The sequence below is a fragment of the Panthera pardus genome, unplaced genomic scaffold (genome assembly GCF_024362965.1).
Source record: "Panthera pardus isolate Hobbes unplaced genomic scaffold, ASM2436296v1 HiC_scaffold_11, whole genome shotgun sequence".
In the NCBI taxonomy this organism is placed as follows: domain Eukaryota; kingdom Metazoa; phylum Chordata; class Mammalia; order Carnivora; family Felidae; genus Panthera; species Panthera pardus.
Window position 1 is genome coordinate 34,336,760 of NW_026526666.1, and position 20,646 is coordinate 34,357,405.

Consider the following 20,646-nt stretch of genomic DNA (forward strand, 5'->3'; position numbering starts at 1 on the left):
CCAGCATAAACAGACTTGGGAAGGAAATAGCGACAGCAAAGATAAAAAAAAGTTTGAGTAATAAAAGATGAGAAATTCACATTGGTTCAGACCTAGAAAAATGTCCTCAACATCCAAGCTAAGAATTTTCATCAATTTCTCCAGTGATGAGGTACTCAATATTTTATCATTTGTAATATATTGTATAGAAACATGCCTTCATTAGCTATTTGACAAATGTATTTGTTCTCTTCCCAAAGTGAATAAGTCCTTTATATGAACATTTTTGTCATCTTCTCAAAGCCTCCAGTTAAAGAATCCTTCCAACTATTGGCCTGGGACCCCCACCTAATTATTGTAGCCAGAATAAGTATCCCTTTTCACTTTGACAAATTCTGTTTCTCTAACTTAGGTGCATCATGTACTAAACACAAAATGAAATCTTAATTTCCAGGGCCCATATTTTAAAATGAGTAATGTTTAAACACATATCTCTCAGATGTCAATGAAGGCACTCCATGATCTTTCCATACTCATCTCTATATTATAGCCATTCCAATCACAGGTCACTAATAATGGTGCTAGGACCTTTAATACCTCCATGCTATTTCCTGTGCCATCACCTTCACCCAGACTGGCTTAAATTTTCTTGTCTACTTGGCAAACACCTACTCATTCTTCTTCTTATTATTTTTAATGTTTATTTAGTTTTGAGAGAGTGCAAACAGGGGAGAGGCGGGTAGCGGAGGACAGAGGATCCAAAGTGGGCTCTGCACTGACAGGCTGACAGCAGCGAGCCCGATGTGGGGCTTGAACTCACAAACTGTGGGATCATGACCTGAGCTGAAATCAGACACTCAACCCACTGAGCCACCCAGGTGCCCCATAACACCTACTCATTTTTAAAAATTTTTTAATGTTTTTATTCATTTTTGAAGGAGAGAGAGAGACAGAGCACAAACGGGGCAGGGGCAGGGGCAGAGAGAGAGGGAGACACAGGGTTCGAAGCAGGCTCCAGGCTCAGACCTGTCAACACAGAGCCCGATGCGGGGCTCAAACCTACAAACTCTGAGATCATGACCTGAGCCGAAGCCAGCCGCTCAGTCGACTGAGCCACCAAGGCGCCCCTTCACCTACTCATTTTTAAAGACCCAAGCTTCAAGTGCTTCCACTCACTCTTAATAGAATTGAGTATTATCTCCTTTGTGCCCCAACTGCCCTATATCACTAGTTGGTTTTTCTTATAATCATTTATACCAGTTGATTTTTCTTACTAGATTCTGTCTCTAGCAGGTTATAAGCTCCTTAAGAGTAGTAATTATGCCACATCTCTTCATAACCCCGTCTTATGACATTGCCTAATACATAGTAGGCATGACACTCTTTATTTAGTTATTCATTAATTCAGTAAATATTTAAGCATGGAATTTTAATTAAGTCACAGTGATTCCTCCCAGGTACATATGAATGAGAGTACTTACTCATTAAGAGATTGCACAGGCAGTCAATAAGCATTGTGTTCAATAACTAAGTCAAGAATGGATTGACATGTTAACATATGATCACTAGTTAATCTGTATCACAATTACTTATAGTACTTTTAACAATTACTTGTTTAAAATGCGGATTCTTGAGTCCTACCTCAGACATGCTCAATCAGAATCTCTAAGCATAAGACTCAGGAATCCATAATTGTAGAAAGCAACTCATGTGCAATATTCTTACAATAAATTAAGCTGGAGGAAAGAAAATGTTAAGAAAATCCTAAGAAGACAAAATACATTTATAGTATTTTACTGAACAAAATCCATATATAGGAGGACCCACACTGTTCAAATCCATGTTCTTAAAGGGTCAATTATAGTTAATTTGCCTGATCAAAAAACTGGTGATCAAGATTTAAACCCACGCAGACTGACTCTTGATAAAGTTGATGCTGTCAATAATTCTCCCCTTCCTTCCATCTTCCCTCCCTCCCTTCCTCCCTTCCTCCCTCCCTTCCTTCCTTCCTTCCTTCCTTCCTTCCTTCCTTCCTTCCTTCCTTCCTTCCTTTTTTCCTTCCTTCTTTCCTTCCTTCCTTCCTTCCTTCCTTCCTTCCTTCCTTCCTTCCCTTGCTCCCTCCCTTCCTTCCTTCTTTCCTTCCTTTCCTTCCTCACACTAACCCCTTGAGTTGATCAAGACTCAACTGTAATCTTTTTCTGCCTTAATTTCCTCCTCTGTATAATGAGGATAATAAAAAGTGTCTACTTAATAGGATTCATTAAGAGGATGAGTTAATATATTTTAAAAATATACTTAAAACAAGGGTGCCTGGTGGTTCAGTCAGTTAAGCGACTGACTTCAGCTTAGGTCATGATTTCATGGTTCATGAGTTCGAGCTCCACGTCGGGCTCTGTGCTGACAGCTCAGAGCCTGGAGCCTGCTTCAGATTCTGTGTCTCCCTCTCTCTCTGCCCCTCCCCCACTCACTCTGTTTCTCTCTCTCAAAAATAAATAAATATTAAAAAGATTAAAAAGTACTTAAAATAATACTCATGCATAGTAAATATTATGAAGTATTTACTATATTATTATTTTTTGAACTCCTGTACTATTAGTTAATAATGTTGCATACTTTTGGTTCTGTGTCTTTTAATTCTGCATTGTTTCTCCCCACTTTCTGTAACCTAAGTTTATATCCTTGATTCTCTATTCTCCATTTTGATATTCACTTCTTTGAAAACAGACTCCACTGTTAAAATCTCAAATACCACTTGCAGATAATGAAGATATCTAAAACGGTAGCTTTGGCCTCTCTCCTGAACTCTAGCTTTCAACTCCAACAGACCTTTGGATGGTTCCAGTAGAATTTCCTACCCAGATGTCAAGCTAAATATGTCTCAAACTGAATTAGTTGTCTTCTCTGACTATTGGCCAATGGCATAATGTTTTGGTCATTCAGACTTGAAATTTCATCTCTATTTTCTCCCTTCCCAATGTAACTAGTTATCAGGCCTTCCTAATTTCTTTTAATAATGATTCTCTTATTTAGCTTTTCTATCATTTCTCCCACAGTTCAAGATACTAGCATATTTCAACACTTACATCTAACTTATCCTCCAACCTTCTCTCTTTTCAATCTTGACATCTGGTACTGATCAGTCTTCTTAAAATGGTAATTTGGAAGATGATCTTTCATCAGTTTGAAGTTCTTTAATTAGTTTCCTATTGCTCATAGACCAAATATTAAATGGTAGAATATAAACTCCATGAAGGGAATAATTTTCACACATTTTTTTCACCAGTGTAACTCAGTGCCTAGAAGAGTTCCTGGCACATAGTAGGTATATTGAATGACTGAATGAACCCTTATTCTGGCATTCAGAGACTTCCATATTTTTCTCTCAATCTCCCTTCTGATGCACAAACTTTTTTTAAAAAAATTTTTTAAATATTTATTTTTGAGAGAGAGAGAGAGCATGAGCAGGAGAGTGACAGAGAGAGAGGGAGACACAGAATCTGAAGCAGGCTCCAGACTCCGAGCTGTCAGCACAGAGCCCGACACGGGGCTCGAACCCACGAATTGCAAGATCATGACCTCAGCTGAAGTTGGACGCTTAACCCACTGAGCCACCCAGGCTCCCCATGATGCACAAACTTCTAATCCAAACTGATGAATCTGTTTCTTTTCCTCTGAATATAATTAAGATATCCTCCTCTTGCCCATTTTTCTGAGTCCCCTGTTCTCCATTTCCAAACACATTATCTTTCTCTGTTCAAGCTATAAAAATCATCTTCACTTTTCAAGGCCCAGCTAAGTCCCAGGGTCTTTGGTTAATCTGTCTTGATAAATTTGATCTATACGAATCTCTACCATCCTAAAAAATCTATAGCATTTAAGCTTTACATTGTTTATTTTTTACTAGGCAAATGCCTCTGCTCCCACAAACAAATGTACTCTATTTGAAGCTATGTGTATGTACCCTTTGGCATCTTGATAAGAGCTCTAGCAACTGTTCTCTTCTTGTAGTCAAAGAACCTGAGATACATTTTAATAACACTCACACGGCATTCAAATATCCGCACTCAACATTATGAACGGAAAAAAAATGTTTTTAATCCTTAATGATTGATGGGAAAATGGAGAGATTAGGTGAATTACTGCTTAATTCTTATCTATTCTTTCCACCAAACCAAATTACCATTCTTTAGTTGACTAGCAATCCAAAAATAGAAAAAATGTAGTTTAAGGCTATTTAAGAATGACTATCATCCCTCAGCCCTGGATTTCTAGAAGGATTCCAGAAAGCTGTGGCTATTTGTTACAGAAATCAAGGGGTGGGAGGGATTTTACGGTGGTTAGACCTGGCAGGTCGCACCTTAACTAAGTGATCAAAGTTAGCATTACTAGTAATAAGATATATCAACATTATATATACCCAATATGATGCCCTGAGAAAGAGACAACATCACTCAGATAGCATTTATGCCGAAAATACATAACCTGAATCTAATCATGAGAATATATCACACAAATCCAAATTGAGAGATCTTCCACCAAATGACTGACCAGTGCTCCTCAAAATGTCCAAGTCATGAAAAACAAGACAGGAACTTCCACAAATGGGAGGAGACTAAGGAGATATAACAGTTTTAATTAATCTCTTTGTTTATTAATTAACTACATTCAGTATAGGCTCCTAAATTAGATACTAGGCCAGACAAAGGTGATCTTAGAAAACTGACAGAATTCGAATAAGAGCTCTAGATTAGTTAAAGGCATTGTATCAATGGTAATTTCCTGGTTTTGATCATTGTACTGCTGCATGTACGTTATCAGTATTAGAGGAAGTTAGGTGAAGGGTATATAGGAACTCTCTGTACTATTTTTGTAACTTTTATGTAAAGCTAAAATTATTTCAAAATAAAAAGTTGAAAAATTGAGGGAAAGAAAGATGAATTAAATTCTGTATTCCTGGACAAAAACAAACAAACAAACAAAAACTCCCCAAATTTTTCCTGGAAAGAAAATTCCTAAAATTGCAAGGGTTGCATCAATCATTTCCATTCATCAATATGCTCTCTTTAACTTTTATAATATGTGTGTAGTGTGGGATGGTTTTCAGCATGTGGAGGGATCATTAGCTGTGGACGGCACCCAGAATAGACAAGGAAAACTTGTTGGAGAAATGATATTCAATGGTATACAGCAGTCACTCATTAAACAGACATGCTAAGTAGTATTTTAGGTGCTGAAAATACAGTGATGAGTAAGATAATAGATCCCTGGCCTCCTGTAATTTCCAGTCTTATTAATAAAATGATAAAATCAGAAAGTTAATTTCCCCCCCAAAATTTGGAAGGTAGACTTCTCTCTCAGGCTGTGAAAGGGCTGTGAGGGGATCGAAGCTTATGTTAAAAAAAAATGTGTTACAAAAATTGGAGAAGGTATTCAAATTGGAAAGACTGTAGTCTCTTAGCCTGTTCTAGATGCATAAACACATATCATTAATCCATGCTCATAAGCTGGAGGAGGGCAGAAAGCAGAAATTGTAGTACAGGGGGCAGACTGAAAGTCAAGAGTGAAGGGGAGGAAAGATAGAAAGGAGACCGTCACAGTCCGTTTATAATATGGCTTAGGCCACAAGCATCACTGCAAAAACACAAGAAAGTCGGAGGAGAATGAAGGGTCCCGCTGAGTATAATTCCAGACAGTGTGTGTGAAGAGGACGGAGATGAAAAATTGGGGATGGGAGACATGCAAGCGGAAAACATCAAACTGGGGACTGCCGGAAAAAAAGGACGAAGGAAGGATACTAGTCACCTACAAGTTTCGGGGACGACGAGGGAGGGTGGCGTGGGAAGCTGGAGCGTCGGGGCGTGGCCGGGGCGGCTGCGGGCCCAGGGGCTTGCGGACCGGGCGCGGGAGCCGGGCTCGGGTCGGGGGTAGGTTGCGGGGCGGAGGGGGAGGTGTGCACTGTGTTTGGTGATGTCATTGCAAGTCAGTGAGCGGTGAAATTTAACACCGGCCGGATTTGCTGCGCTCCTCTTCTTCCAGGGGAAGCAGCCGGCGGCAGTCAAAGCTGAGCGCCTGCAGTTGCTGCCAGCCCCCTCGCACCGACTAGATCTCCGAAGTGGGTGTGTGAGCTTGTCTGACAAATGTTCCAGCGCGGGTTGTTTCCAAGGACTTCCCCCACCCTTCACCCCCTTCATCTCCTTCCCTCCCCCAACCCTTCTCTCCTCCCAGGCCCAAAGCTGAGGGCTCCACTGGAGTCACAGAGTCGCCTTTGAACCGCAAGTGAACTCGAGGGCTGCACTCGCGGCCGATCTCCAGCTGCTGCCGGCGCCCCGCCGCCTGCCAGTGAGGTCTCGCCTCTCGCCCGCCCTCCCAGAGGAGCGCTCCCCCCCGGGCTTGTCCGTTACCGAGCTAGGGAACTAGAAAGCCTAGCTCGCGTAGATCTACCCTTTGCGTGCTATTTCTGCCCCCCCCCCCTTCCTATTTCCCTCCTCCCTGGTTGTTGTTGTTGTTGTTGTTGTTGTTGTTGTTGTTGAGGTTTTTGGAGCATCGTTTACATGTGAGTTTTTTGTTTTTATTTTTTTCCTTTTTCATGGCCAGTACCTGCACCCTTAGCAGTTCGGAGTTGCCTTCTGTTTTCCGTTAGTGCTTCGCTGCAGGGACAAATGCATACAAATGCATTTAGGAGCCCACAGGACAAGGCGTGGAAAGGTCTCCCACACGGCAAAAACGTAAGTAGCCCAATCGCCAGGATGCAAGGGCTAGACTCACCCCTCTCCCCAATCCCTGGACCCACTGGGCGGGTCGGAGATCTGTGCTCCCGCTCCTTGGCACTTTTTAAAGTTGGGAGCCGGCGAGCAGCCGTGGCATCCTCCCCTTGTCTCCTCAATTTGTAAAACGCCGTGTTTGAAAGGAAGCCTCCTGCCAGCGGATCTCTCAGTTTATGCTAAAGAGGTCCTGCGGCTGGTAAGGAAAAGCTCGCTGGCGCGCGTCCCGGTTCCGGCGGCAGAGGCTCCCGCGGCTCCCGCGGCTCCCGCGACTCCCGAGACTCCCGAGCTGAGCTCGGAAGCCCGCCGGGGCTCCAGCTCCCGCCGCCCTCGCGCCCTCCTTCCTTCTTTCTCAGGGCCCTGGCTGAGGTTCTGCTTTCTCGCGGTGCTTGTTCCGGCGTTCAGCCTGGGGATTGATGGGGTGCTGGCGGTCCTCTGGGCTCTGTGGCCGCAGCCTGGACCACGGGGAACAGACATGGGGCAGGGGGGCCGGAGCTGGGGAGAGGGTACCGGCAAAACCTCGGGCATCAGGGCGCGACTGCACTCAGAGGCAATCTCCTCTTGTTGTTAGGAAGCCAACACACGTGCTGCCCATCTGGGGCCGAGGCTGCGTCCTGCTCCACCGGCCTGTCACTGGGGAAGGGGCTGGACGCGGGGGCGGGGCTGCTCCTCCCGCGGAGGGTTAGCGCAGGCCCCGACTGGCACCCCACCTCCTCTTTGGGCGCTGGTACCTGCTCCTACTCCCTCACTGGGATCAGAGAGTGGAGGGGGGTGCGTGCCTGGGCTGGCTACCCTGCTTCCCCGGGAAGAGGTCAGTGGGTTATGCAAGTTTGTTTCTGGCCCCGGGGCGGGCGGGACCAAAGTGGCTGTGGTCGTTCCCTCCCCCAAGCTGCCCCTTGGGAGAGTAGGTGGGAGGTGGGCAGGGGGCAGAACTGACCGTGCCCGCTGAGGGCAGGCGGAGGGAGGCGGGGCGCGGAGAAAGACCGCCTTGTGGCAGTGTTTGTGTGCACATGTGCTTCCCAGCCGCGTGCAGCCGTGCGTGGCTGGGGCTCGCCCTCACTCTCCTCTGACCCCTTGGAGCCTGGGCGGCTGGGCTTCCGTGCTACCGAGGACGCACCTTCCCACGCTCCCGCAGCCGGACGAATCAGTGGGGAGGAAGGCTCGCAACGCTGGGCGTGGGCCCAGGTGCCCGCGACCAGGGAGGTCCCGGTCCCAGAAGAGGTCAGGCAATGCTGGTCACCTTCCCCAGGGCGGCTCACGTGGGTCGCACCAGCTTCCCAGGCAGGTTTCCCGCCACATTTCTGAAGAGCCCCTCAGCATGGACCCGCTTGGAAAGCCAGGCTCCAGGCGCCGCGGATCCTGCGGGACCACTCGCATCTTCCTGCTGATACGGGCGGGTGGAATGGTGGAATGAGCTTCAGGTCCCCGAGGGGAGGCTCCAACGGGAGAAGCTGGGTGAGGCCCTCCACCTCCTGTCCGGCCGACGCCTCCGCGTTCATCCCTGTGCCCTTCTTGCGCTCCCGGCCAGCTCCCAACCGGAGGGCTTTCCCTTGGACACTGAGTAAGACCTGCGTCGCTGCCCAGCCATCCGCGGGGTTGGTAGCTTTGCTCCATCTCGAGGATTAAAGCAGATCTTCTCCTGGCCTCTGTCTTGTCTGGTTTACGCTTCCCTTCCAGACGCTCCCAGAAAAGGCCCTGCATAAATTTTTGGGCAGTTTGGGGTTTGTAAATTGGGTCCAGATGATTGGGGGGAGGGAGGCAGAGAAATGAAACAGAATGGATTACACCAAGGAACTGAGGAAAAATTAGACTACGTGGAATGGGAAAAGAACCCTGTCAGAGAGACGCTGGGTTGGTTGATAGAGGATTGTGGGAGAACACACGGGGCTAGAAGGCCTCTCTGCCAGGGGGTACCTTGCAGCTTCCTTGACATCCAGCTTATTCCACTACAGTTGTCAGTGAGGGTGGGCTGCAGACAATTAAGAAGTAATTCAAAGAGGGGCGCCTGGGTGGCTCAGTCGGTTGAGCATCCGACTCCGGCTCAGGTCATGATCTCACAGTGGCATGAGTTTGAGCCCCGCATCCGGCTCTGTGCTGACAGATTAGAGCCTGGAGCCTGCTTGAATTCTGTGTCTCCCTCTCTCTCTGTTCCTCCCCCACACATGCTCTGTCTCTATCTCTCCTTCAAAAATAAATAAAAACATTTAAAAAATTAAAAAAAAAAAAGAAGTAATTCAAAGTTACATCAGATTGCAGCCCCTTATACCTCCAACTATACACATGCCAAGTAGGGAAAAGGTAGTTACTGATTGATCTGAGAAAACTGTTTCTCCAAAAAAAAAAAAAAAAAAAAAATCCAACTTCCTTAAAGAATTATGCGTTCTTCAATTTGAAAAAACAAAAACTGCTACCAACCCTGTAGGGGAGGGGACTTGGCAGAAGCAGCTGATTAGCTGATGATAATGTCAAGCCACTGAATTAAACCTTAGAGTTTCTAATGAAATCCTTGAGGTTTTAATTTTCCACCATCCTCTTGTGGTGAAGTTTTTGTAAGAGCAGGAGCAGTTTTTTAAAAATCACAATTCTGATTAGTCATCCAAAAACATTTACAGTTTTAAAACTGGATCCTTTGTTTCATGGGGCTGCTTTTTTTTTTTTTTAATGTTTATGTATTTTTGAGAGAGAGAGAGAGAGTGATCTCAGGCACAAGTGCATGAGTGGGGGATGGGTAGAGAGAGGGAGACACAGAATCTGAAGCAGGCTCCAGGCTCTGAGCTATCAGCACAGAGCCCCATGTGGGGCTCAAACCCACAAATTGTGAGATCATGACCTGAGCCCAAGTTGGACACTTAACCAACTGAGCCACCCAGCTGCCCCGCATGGTCCTGCTTTTAGGTGAGTTGCTTAATGTGAATTTGTGGAAGTAATAAAGGGAGATTAAAACCAAAAGTCAGGGTTAGATACTATTGTAATCACAGGGTTTCCATAACCAAGGTGGGGGGCGGGGAGGAGTTTTGAATATAAACATCTATTTCCTAGTTGGCATGAAATTCTATTCTTTAAAGTTTCTAAGTTATCTTTGCTATCAAGTAGATGTTTAAAATAAAACTGATGTCTCAAGGACAGGTATTGTAAATTATGGAAAGTAATTTTGAGTGTTGCTTAGACATTCTGCTTGGTAATCTGTGAAGTGACAGGAGAAAAATAAGTTTTATCCTGGGAGTGAAAATAGCTGTGCTACTTTCCTTGCCATGCTTTGCAACTGTGACTTATTTTAGAACTTGTAACTCTGAATGAGAAGTGAAGACCATTTCCTTTTCATTCTCGTAAAGGGCTAACATTATTCTGTCATTCATTCACTCAATCATGCACTCATATATTCAACAAATGTTTTCTGAGCTCCAGCTATGTGCCCAGCATTGTTCTAAGCAGAAGGGATACAGTGGTGGAGCAAGACAGAAACACAATTGCTGTCCTCCCTACGTGCCCAATCTGGTATTGGAAAAAGAAAATGAACAACCAAGTATAACAAAATGAGATAAAGGTATAGGCAGGAGGACACCTAGCAGTCCTGGGAAGGTGGGGTGTATATGGAAGGGTAATCCTGGAAAGAAAGGCTCACCAAAGGAAATGAAATCCACACAGAGACCTAACTGGAAAAGGCATGGAACTTTCCAGACAGAACATTAAAAGGCTGAACGGTGAGACAGCACAGTTCATCTGAGGGCCTGGGAGAAATGAAGTTGGTTGAAGCACACATACTTGAGAAGGAATGACCAGAGCTGAATCTGGAGACCAGAGACCAGATTGTGACAGGCCTTTAAACCAGGTTACTTTCTTAGCTAAACATATGGAGGTTAGGATGACCTCACTCCTTGGTCTTGGAATCAGTGTGCATGTAGAAGACACTAGAGAAGTTGTATGTTTATTGAAACTCAAGACCACCTGATAGTCTTACTAACTGAAGATTGACTCATTCATTTAACAATCTTTATTTAACAGTGCTGTGTGTCAGGAACTTCACTAAGGCTAGGTAGCAATCATTTTAACAATCTCTTTGGTATTACAAGGACGGACTAATTGAGGTATTTTTCTTCCCTGCTACTGATTGGACCCTAGACATTGTGATCCCTTGAAGTGCTTAGGCATTTATCTTCCCCGTACTTCATAAATTCCCTCTACACTTGGAAATTAACCAAAAGTTCTAATGCTTCACACTGCATTAGTTATACAAGTACCTACTGAGTTGAACTGATTGAGAAAGTCATTGTATGTAAGCTAGTGACTACTCCCTGAATCACCCAGCTTTATCCCCACTGCTGGGATGAGAAATGATTTTCAGGTATTTGAGGAATAAAGGACAGAAATTTTACTATTTCTGGATCTTTGCAACAAGTAAAGTTCGCATAACAAAGTTTTTGACTTGTAAATGTAGTGTAATGGAAATTGTTGAAATTATCTATGTATATCACATGTGAGTCGTTTTCAGATTATTTTGCCTTTTCCAACTGGTTTAAATTAAAATCACCAACTCACAAAACAAATTCCCTATTCCTGAGATTTCACAAGTCCTTCCTACTATTCTAACTTGAATCTATGTAGGAATGAGCTTTAGTAGCCTGAAGACATAATACCTGAGAGTCTCATGGGCAGCCTAAACAAAAAGATGCCTGGGATTCCCCTAAAGTAACTAAAACCCTTCAGAAAAGGAGAAAGTTGAATAGCTCTAAGAATTATTTAGGGAAGATGCCGGGGATGGATATTAGTTCCTTAAATATTCTGAGTATGGTCTTTGGATATCTATTTCCTGTCTGATCCCCTCCAGGCCTTTACCTCTCACATGTCTGGTTATGTTTTGATTGTGGCTTCTGTCACACTGAAAATGTGGCTAGCAGACCAGACACACAGAGTATTTCATATTTTGTTAGAAATCCTCAGATATTAAGATCATGGGTTATATTTTCTGAACTTTTATTGACTGTTACCATATTGTTGACTTCTTTTAGATCCCGTCTGTTTTTGTGTAATGCCTGAGTATATGTTCTGGTTAGTTTATATTAGTGACTTACAGTCCAGACATACAGAAAAGTGAACAAAAACAGACATGCTTCAAATATTTGAAAAGTATTCATATTTAATATAACAACTAGAGTTTTTGTTGAAGTAAATATGTGAACAAATGAGCAAACTTAGTAGACTATTTTAGGTTACATAATTAAGAGAGTATTGCATGGAACTGTAGGAAGACGTTTCCAGACTTGTTAAATATCATGTCTATTATATATGGTGATTTATGGAATATCTTGCTAAATAATTTGATCTTTGTCATCTAATGCTAGTATACTAACAGGAGCCCACCACACACAGAGATTTTGAGGTTTTATATTTGGAATGTAAAATATGAAATTTATATTATACCATCACATAATAGAGAAGTTGCCAAGACTCGGGAAATTGAAATGACCCACCCAAGGTCACAGCGTAAGTTACAAATAGAAGCAGGTTTAGTATTTTGACTCCAGTGTAGTTTTATTTTCTTATTAACCATGTGGTTTTCTCTCCAGCTTAATACGGGTTTAATTTTTAACTTATTCAAGGACTCCAGCAAGACTTAGCACTAAATGCATGCATAGTACAATGGGACAAGCACAAAGTACAGCTGATGCCCCTGAGAACTCTATTATCGGCTCATGTGGAAATGTGTATTTTTTCTTAATTAAGCGAATGTATAGTAAGTGTGATATCATGGGGGAGGAGGGCAAAATCAAAGAAATAAACAAGCCCAACCCAACCATTTTCCAGAAAGCTTGGATTTATTAGACATCCATTTCATACAGTGATGGAGTTTGGCTCTTTAACTGAGTGTGTCAATTAAGCTTGATGTCTTCTCTGTGTTCCCACTTCAAAGATGAGAAAAACAGTTAAAATGAAAAAAAGGAGAAGAGGAAGCCTTTCCACTTAACCTATCATAACAGATATTTTTAAGTTCTTTTTTCTCTTCTTTCTCTCTTTGGACAACCAACTAAAAGTACCCTTATTTTACTTTCCTTTTCTCAAGTGTTAAAAGAATTAGGTCCATAGGGAAGAATTGAATTCCTCATTCATTGGGAGATGTTACTGTTTCTCCTTTCCTTTTTAAAAATGTTTACTAATTGTCAATTTCATGTAACAAATAGATAAAAGGTGAAAACTTGTTGCTTGTTCAGATATTTACTTACTAATTAATCCTAAAAGGTACAATATATATGGGATATAATAAATTTACAATTATAGCATTAAGAGTACAGAATCCAGCCCTCTTTAGGGATGATGGAAACTTCACGGAGCAGATGTTATTCAAATTAGGCTTTGATGATATTTAGGATTCTGACAGGTGAAGACTGAGAGGGCATTTCAGACACTTACAAGGTCTCTCCAGGGAATACAGTATAATGCGATATGGCTGGAGCTTCAGGGGAGGGTGGGGGGTGGTGGTTAGGCATAATGGAATCCATATTGCTATGGATATGGATATCCATATGTTCTTCCTTAGTTGGCTGTTAGTTTGGGGCATACTTAGAAAGAGAGAAAGAAAATCTCTATTTCAGTCATCAATCTCTACCTCTCTATTAGTCATCAGTTTTAATACATAGGTACACTTACATAATGTATGGCTCAACTGATTTGTCATAATCCCCTAAGATCACCTGGCTAAGGGATGTTTGATGTGTTCAGGTTTTCCTGCCTTACACCAGGAATGGACTTGTTAGCATGTCTAGAAAGAACTTTATTTTTCATTTTTCTCCCCTGAGGTCATTGGGGAAGTCTATGAGTTGGCTGAATTGCTAAATGAATAGTGCCGGTTGCTGTACTCTTCATTAGTTAGCTTGCTCTGAACGAAAAAGTGCCCGTTGGGTTGTTTCTAAACTCTAAGTGAGCCAGATTACCTTGGGAAGTACAGCTGATGCACCTGAGTGTTTCCTTTCACATTCCATTTTCTGCTAAGACAGCATAATTCTGATGTACTCTCCTTCGGTGATTTTAATCCTTACTTTTTAGTCTCACTGATATATATCCTGTCAGTTATTTTGTTGAAATATAAATTTGAAAGGGAAAGAGCTTCTTTCTACTCAAAGTCTAGATCACACTGGGATCTATCCTGGAGAACCTAGAGATAGCATTTTTATCTCACACAGAGGTCCTCAACTTGTTTGCACAGTAGAACCAGGTGGGGAGTGTTTAAAAATCTCTGTACCACACACAAATTAAAATCAGAATCTGTGGGACAGGAGGTAGGGAGGGCAGGACCCGAGTATTAGTAGTTTTTAAAACTCCCCAGCTGATTCCACTGTGCGGTGAAGATAAAAAACAGATCCCAAACAGGCTTTTCATCATCTCTTGAACATCATCTGTTCCAGAACAGTGGTCCTCAGAGTGTAAACCCCAGACATACAGCACCAGCATTGCCTAGGAACTCTTTATAAATGCAAATTCTCACCCCCCACCCCAGACCTAGTGAGTCAGAAGCTCTCTGGGTGGAGCCCAGCAATCTTTAACAAGCCCTTCAGGTGATTCTGATGCATAGCAAAGTTTGAAACCACTGATCTAGAACAGGAGAAAAGGATAAAACAAAACACAAGGGTTGGATAACCTAATGTTGTGTCATAAAATTAGATATATGTGATTTTAACAAAATAATAGTTGTGTTTTAAGTACAATGTAACTATAAATAGAAAATGTTCTAAATTCTTTTTTTTCTCAGAGTTTGGTATACGCACAATCTATATTAGAATCTCCTACTTAAAAATGTATCCAAACTGAGGATTCACTCCAAATTTATGATTCATAATCTCTGAGACAAGCCCAGAATTTACATTTTTCACAAGTTCCTCAGGGGGTTCTTTTAGCAAACTAAGCATTGTTTTACATGGATGACACCATACATAAGAGTCTATTATATGCTTCATTAAAATGTTATGGTTCAGCCATTTGCCCATATCAGTTGAGATTTCTGTAATTATTCAGTTAATTAGTTTATAGAGTTGGCGACAGTTTTAAGTATTCTATCAAAACTGTCTTATCAAAGCTGTGCTCTGTACTGAGCATGACCGTAGACTGTACATTTTTCACTAAGATATGGTTAAGACCATTTTAATACAAATGATAGTTCCATTATACCAAAGAGAATAGTACAATTATATATTGTTGGCCCACTTTGTAAAAGATTATCTTTGTTATGTTAACATGCTCCTTATATGAGTTGATAAAGATAAAAACATTTATTATTGGTAATAAGTAGGAAATGTACCAACTGCTCTTAGTATACCAGGAACTTTTAAGAAAAAGTGATTTTCAGATGGCTTTGTAATCACTCCTTACAGAACTACATTTTGCATAAATGTCATTTGAGGAGTCCCTGGTTTAGAATAGAAAACAGAATCGGGTAATAAAATACTGTTTTCAGCAAGCTTATCATTCCTTTTTGAATTTATCTCTATGAATTTCACTTGGGTGGTGGATATAGCCAATTATGAAGACCCCTTAACAAAATCTATCAAAAGTTTGGTTATACTAAAAAAAAAATCACAAAATATTTTTTCTTAGCTATCAATATGAATGAACATTTTGATCTGCGGTGATTGAGTACAATGCTCAAAATTACTGCAAATCAGAATGTTTGATGTTGACATCTACAGGCCATTGCTGTTTTCAGAACTGAATGGAGTATCATGAATTTAGTGCAAGTGACATTCAAATGGCTTCAATATGATAACCAAAAGGATTTTACATATAAACATTTATTTAAACATATCACTGTTGGGGCACATGGGTGGCTCAGTGGATTGAGCATGCAGCTCTTGATTTTAGCTCTGGTCTTGATCTCATGGTCATGAGATCTATCCCTGCTTCCAGCTCTGCACTGGGTGTGGAGCCTACTTGAGTGAGATGAGTAGATGAGAGAGATCACTCTCTCTCTCTTTCTCTCTCTCTTTCTCTTTCTCTTTCTCTTTCTCTCTTCCTCTTTCCCTCTTTCCCTCCCTCCCCCCTCTCTCTTTCCCTCCCTCTGCCCCACCTCTACTCATCCTCTGCTCTTTCTCTCATTCTCAAAAATAAATTACTGTTTCCATCAATTTGTAAACACTGTGGTTAAGTGACTATAAGTTATGTGGCTTTGTGTAAACATATTACTTTGTATAAAATTGCATGTATGATAATTTGACATAATATGTGATAATAATAATTGATAATATTATTTATACTTGTTCACATTTATGGAGTGCTTCCTGTGTGCCAGGTACTGTTTTGTGTGCTTTACATGAAAATTTTTAATTTACAAAAACCTTATGAGATAGATCTAACAGATGAAGAAACACCAAGGCAATAGAAAGTACTCCTGAGTCATACAGTAAGTGGCAAAGGTGGAATTAAATTTGGAGCCCTTGCTCTTAACCAATATGACTATTAAAATACTGTGTTAATTAAAATAATAGCTTACTTCTTAATCATGCACTACAGTTCATTTTGGATTTTATATGATTTATAGGTTGTAAATATCCTCTCAAATCCACCCCCTTTGTTTTTAGGAAACTGCTTCTTCATTTTATTGTGCTATGTGTGGCAGACAGTGCTGTTCATGCACAAGAACAAGGTAAGAAAGCTACTTTGCTACGTATTTGCTTATATAAAAATTCTGCTTCCAAACAGCAAAGTATATGACTGTAAAATCGTCGTAACCTTAAATTCAACATGCAACAATAAAAAATTCTACCCAGTACAATGAGAATGTAAGGGTGAAGAAACCAATTTTGGGGGGAAATATGACCTTTAAGAAATTACTCAGATCTTCCGTCTGTGAAATTGCTTACATTTTTAAGCAAACTCTCTATAAAAGGGAAGTTGTGTACAGTGAAAAGGCTTTGCTTGTGACTTCATTTTAAGTGGGAGTTCTTGGGGGTGGTAAGCTGTGACTGAATTACCTTTGCACTTCTTGAAACAACACAAGCATATACTAAATGTTCCATCTAGATTTACATCATTAAGAAACAAAATAAAATTTGCATACCAGTGGGTTTGGGATATGATTTAAATGGAGAGGCTTAGAAAATAATTCAATGTTTTCTTTTTGCTTGCTAGCTAGTTGTTCTGGTAGTATGGTGATAGAGTTTCAGGAATCTGTGTATACTCTAATTTATTTATTAAGCAACATTTTAAAAAGTATCTTGTATTTGACACATAATATCTTAATTGCCAGCGATTGAAATTTAAGTAAGATAGTGTCTCTGGCCTCAAAATGTAAAAACAAGTGTCTTGTCAAAGGTTAAAAACTAAAACGCCAAAGTCAAAGAGAAAAACTATGAAACTATGCTGGATCTACAGACATACTACAGACATCACCATGTCCCCATTATTATTATTTTTTTTTTTTTTACTCCTCTGTCTTACATTAGCAGGGCTGCCAAATTATTTATTCTTACAAAACCAAGATTTCAATTCAGTGACCAATTCAACAAGCCACTTGGCAATTTGTTCAATCAACTAAATATCAGTAAGAAAGAGACAAGAAAGGGAAATATGTATAGGTAGCAAGAGGTTGCACAAAGGAAGGGGCACTGCTGTATCTGATTGACCAAAGTGATAAGTAGGTAAGTATTCTCGGCCAAGTAGCATGTAGAGGAATTAAAATGTATCTTGGAAGGCATTTTCTAATTCTATTTTATGGGGAAATGGTTAAAATAGGTCACATGTCACATATAACTTCATGAAATGCTATTCTTACCAAGTCATTTCTGTTACTTTATTTTGCTTTAATTAACCATGAAGAGGAGAGAAACTATATCTTCTGGTTCATTGTTATTACTTAAACCTTCTGAGAACTTATCATGTACCAATCCCATGCTTGTAGAATATATATTCGCCACTATCCCATCACAGGGTTTTTTGTAATTATGCCTGTGATAGAATTGCTGGAAATAAGGTTAAGAAGAATAAGTAACGACTCCAAGGGTTACAGGATAATAAATGGAAGAACTAAGATTTGAACTCAAGTATTTTGATTGTGAAGTCTACAAATTCTTTACAAGTAAGCCTCCAGGACCACAGAGAAGATCAGAAAGAAAGAAAATTGCCATTATTAGTTACGTATATATTTTGCCGGCACTTATATACATTATTCTAATCTTCATAATGAACCTGCAGGATAGAGATTATAGATAAAGAAACTAAGGCTCAAAGAAGGGGCTTGCTCAGGCTCATGCAGTAGTACTTGAATCTAGGCTATCTCTGACAACAACAAAAAACTCTTTTTTCACTACACATCTTCTTGCTTCATAATTGCCATCTGCTGGAGTCATGAGTTTAATACTTTACAAAAGGTAGCATTATCAAGATATTAAAAACTGAGGCAAAGAAAGATATAAGGAAAACAATATTTTTGAATAGATTTTTTTAAAAAATTCGGAACCAATGAAAGAAATATCTTTCAACCTTAAGATTTCATTTATAGAATACAAAATAATGCTCCTTTATTTCAGGGTGTACTTCACAATTTTTAGTCTCTCTATAACCATAACATTTTATTGTGAGTTCTTAATAAAAAGAAAAATCTTGTTAAAACCTCTTTAACATCCAAAAATTGGATACTTCTGAGTTAAAGAAAAAATGAAATGAAATGAAAACAGTAGTGTGTTATCAGAAACTTAGAAGTACTTTTTTCCTAAAGTAGATTTTTTGTTAAATTGGCATGACACAATAATGTAACATTTAATCAGGAGTTGTCACTATCACTAATTCTTCTCAGATACTCCAAAAGAATTTTAAACCTTCTTTGAAAAAGATTTTCCAAAAAAATACCAAATATTCCAACCATTTGATTTGGGTGGGGGATGATTCCTTCTAGGAGCTAAAATTCTCCTGTTCTTCTGTGGATTGGTAATTCTCTAAGCTTCCTGTAGAGTTAATGCCTCGCATCTGTGTTAAATCCAGTGTCCTAGAACTCGTGTTTCGTTTTCATCATCCATTTCCTTAGTTGAATGTAGTGTATCATCCAGTGGCCTCCTGAAAATGTGTACATTACATTTCCAAAAATGTGTTTATTTCACACATGAGCATGAGGGTAATCTGGGTGGGTACATAATTTTGGGCTGTAAATAGTTTTCTCTGTTTTAAAGACATTGCCTTCTGCCTTGCAGTTCAAGAAATCTTTTATACTAATTCTTTATAGGTGACTGTTTTATTTTCTTTCTTAAATATTTCAGATCATCTGTTTATCCTTGATGTTTTGAAATTTTGCAATAATGTGCCTTGGTACAGGTCTTTTTTCAACTTAATGTGCTGGGCATTCAGTAGGCCCTTTCAATGTAGAAACATCTTTAATTTTCTGGGAATTCTCTTGTGTTAGTGTTTTCTTTCTATTTATTTTATTAGAGAATTGAGTAGGATGTATTTGTCATTAATATATAACAAAACAACAACAAACCAAAATTATACTGAAAGCTTAAAAAGGAGGTAATTTAAAGAGTAAATTTAGCATGCAGGGATATACTTAGCAAGGGTCTGAAAGAATGGGATTTAAAAAAACACACACATTCATCTTGATATGGCAAGAAACTTAAGAGAGGTTAAAAAAAATTGAGATTGAAGAATGCCATGGAGTGAGCAGATATCATCAAAGGAAAAATATGTGAGGGGGCATTGGACCAACATCAAGTTTAAGGGTCCTCAAGATGACTTTCAGTCTCAATAATGCTCTAGAAGACTCATAGAACCGAGTGAAATCTGTTATACTCACTGTTATGGTTTATTGCACCAGGGATATAGATTAAAATCAACCCAGGGAAGTGACACTTGAGTTAGGGTCTAGGAAAGTCCTGCATATGGAGCTTCCAGTTTGTCTTCTCTCAGTGGAGTCAGTGTCAACTTTCCCAGCAATGACATGTGACAATCTGCCCAGGATATTGCCAACCAGGATATTGCTCACCTGAGCCCTTATGTCCAGAGTCTTTATTGGGGCACCGTCATGTAGACGTGGTGGACTGACCATGTAGCTGACCTCAGTCTCCAGGCCCTCTTGAGCCACATGACCAAATCTCTTACTATAAATCACATTATGGGACTATCTTATGTGGTCCACAACCCTCAGATAAACAAAAATATTTTTATCAGGCAAGATATTCAAGAGCTTAAGAGAGTACCTCCCAGGAGCGAAGAACAAACATGCCTGTTCTTTGGGCAAGGTTAAATTTTTTACTACACAAGTAGCCTATAGGCTTTGGGTGCCATAGTGGAAAGGGTGGGAGGACTTGAAAAAGTGAAATCAAGATGGGGGTCCCAATGATTCACTTGTATAACTTGACAGTTTGCAATAAAACCACCATACCACTCACAGTTATAAGGATATTCTTAAATGTGCCAATCTACTCAGCCTCATCAACTGTGTCACAGACTCACCATTTCATATGAATACCAGTGAGAAACTTATTTTAAAATGAAGTCCTAAAACATTAACAAAAGAAGGGGTGTGCCTGGATGGCTCAGTCGGTTAAGCATCAGACTTTGGCTCAGGTCATGATCTCGCAGTTCATGAGTTCAAGCCCTGCATTGGGCTCTGAGCTTCCAGCTTAAAGCCTAGAGCCTGTTTCAGATTCTGTGTTTCCCTCTCTCTCTGCCCCTCCCCTGCTCTCTCAAAACTAAACAAACATTAAAAAAAAATGAAGCCATAATCCTTTAATGAAAGATTGAGGAGATGGAGAATGGTAAAAAGGTTTTTTTAAACAGGATATCCACAAGGCTGAAAGACCATGGATACTTCATTCCTTGTTTAATGATTCCCTTTTATTTCTAGTATACTATCTTGCTGAGAGTGATCCTTTTTTCCTACATTCTAAACTTTCCTGTTTTGATCTTTTAGGTTTGATCACCTTTGACATGT

The 20,646-nt window shown here is 40.4% G+C and overlaps 1 protein-coding gene across 5 annotated transcripts in view; it reads left to right on the top strand.

Moving 5' to 3' along the window:
- The first annotated feature begins 5,971 nt into the window (after positions 1-5,971).
- Positions 5,972-20,646, top strand: part of COL24A1 (collagen type XXIV alpha 1 chain) — a 413,859-nt gene continuing 399,184 nt past the window's right edge. For 2 of the 5 annotated variants that reach the window (XM_019414025.2, XM_019414026.2), the window contains exons 1-3: positions 5,972-6,095; positions 6,574-6,704; positions 16,304-16,368. In XM_019414025.2, coding sequence (XP_019269570.2) covers positions 6,649-6,704; positions 16,304-16,368 — 121 coding nt within the window. In that variant the 5' untranslated portion in view covers positions 5,972-6,095; positions 6,574-6,648. Of the gene's footprint in view, positions 6,096-6,172; positions 6,324-6,573; positions 6,705-16,303; positions 16,369-20,646 lie in introns of those variants that run through there. The other 3 variants (XM_019414023.2, XM_019414024.2, XM_019414028.2) reach the window with 3 other exon arrangements.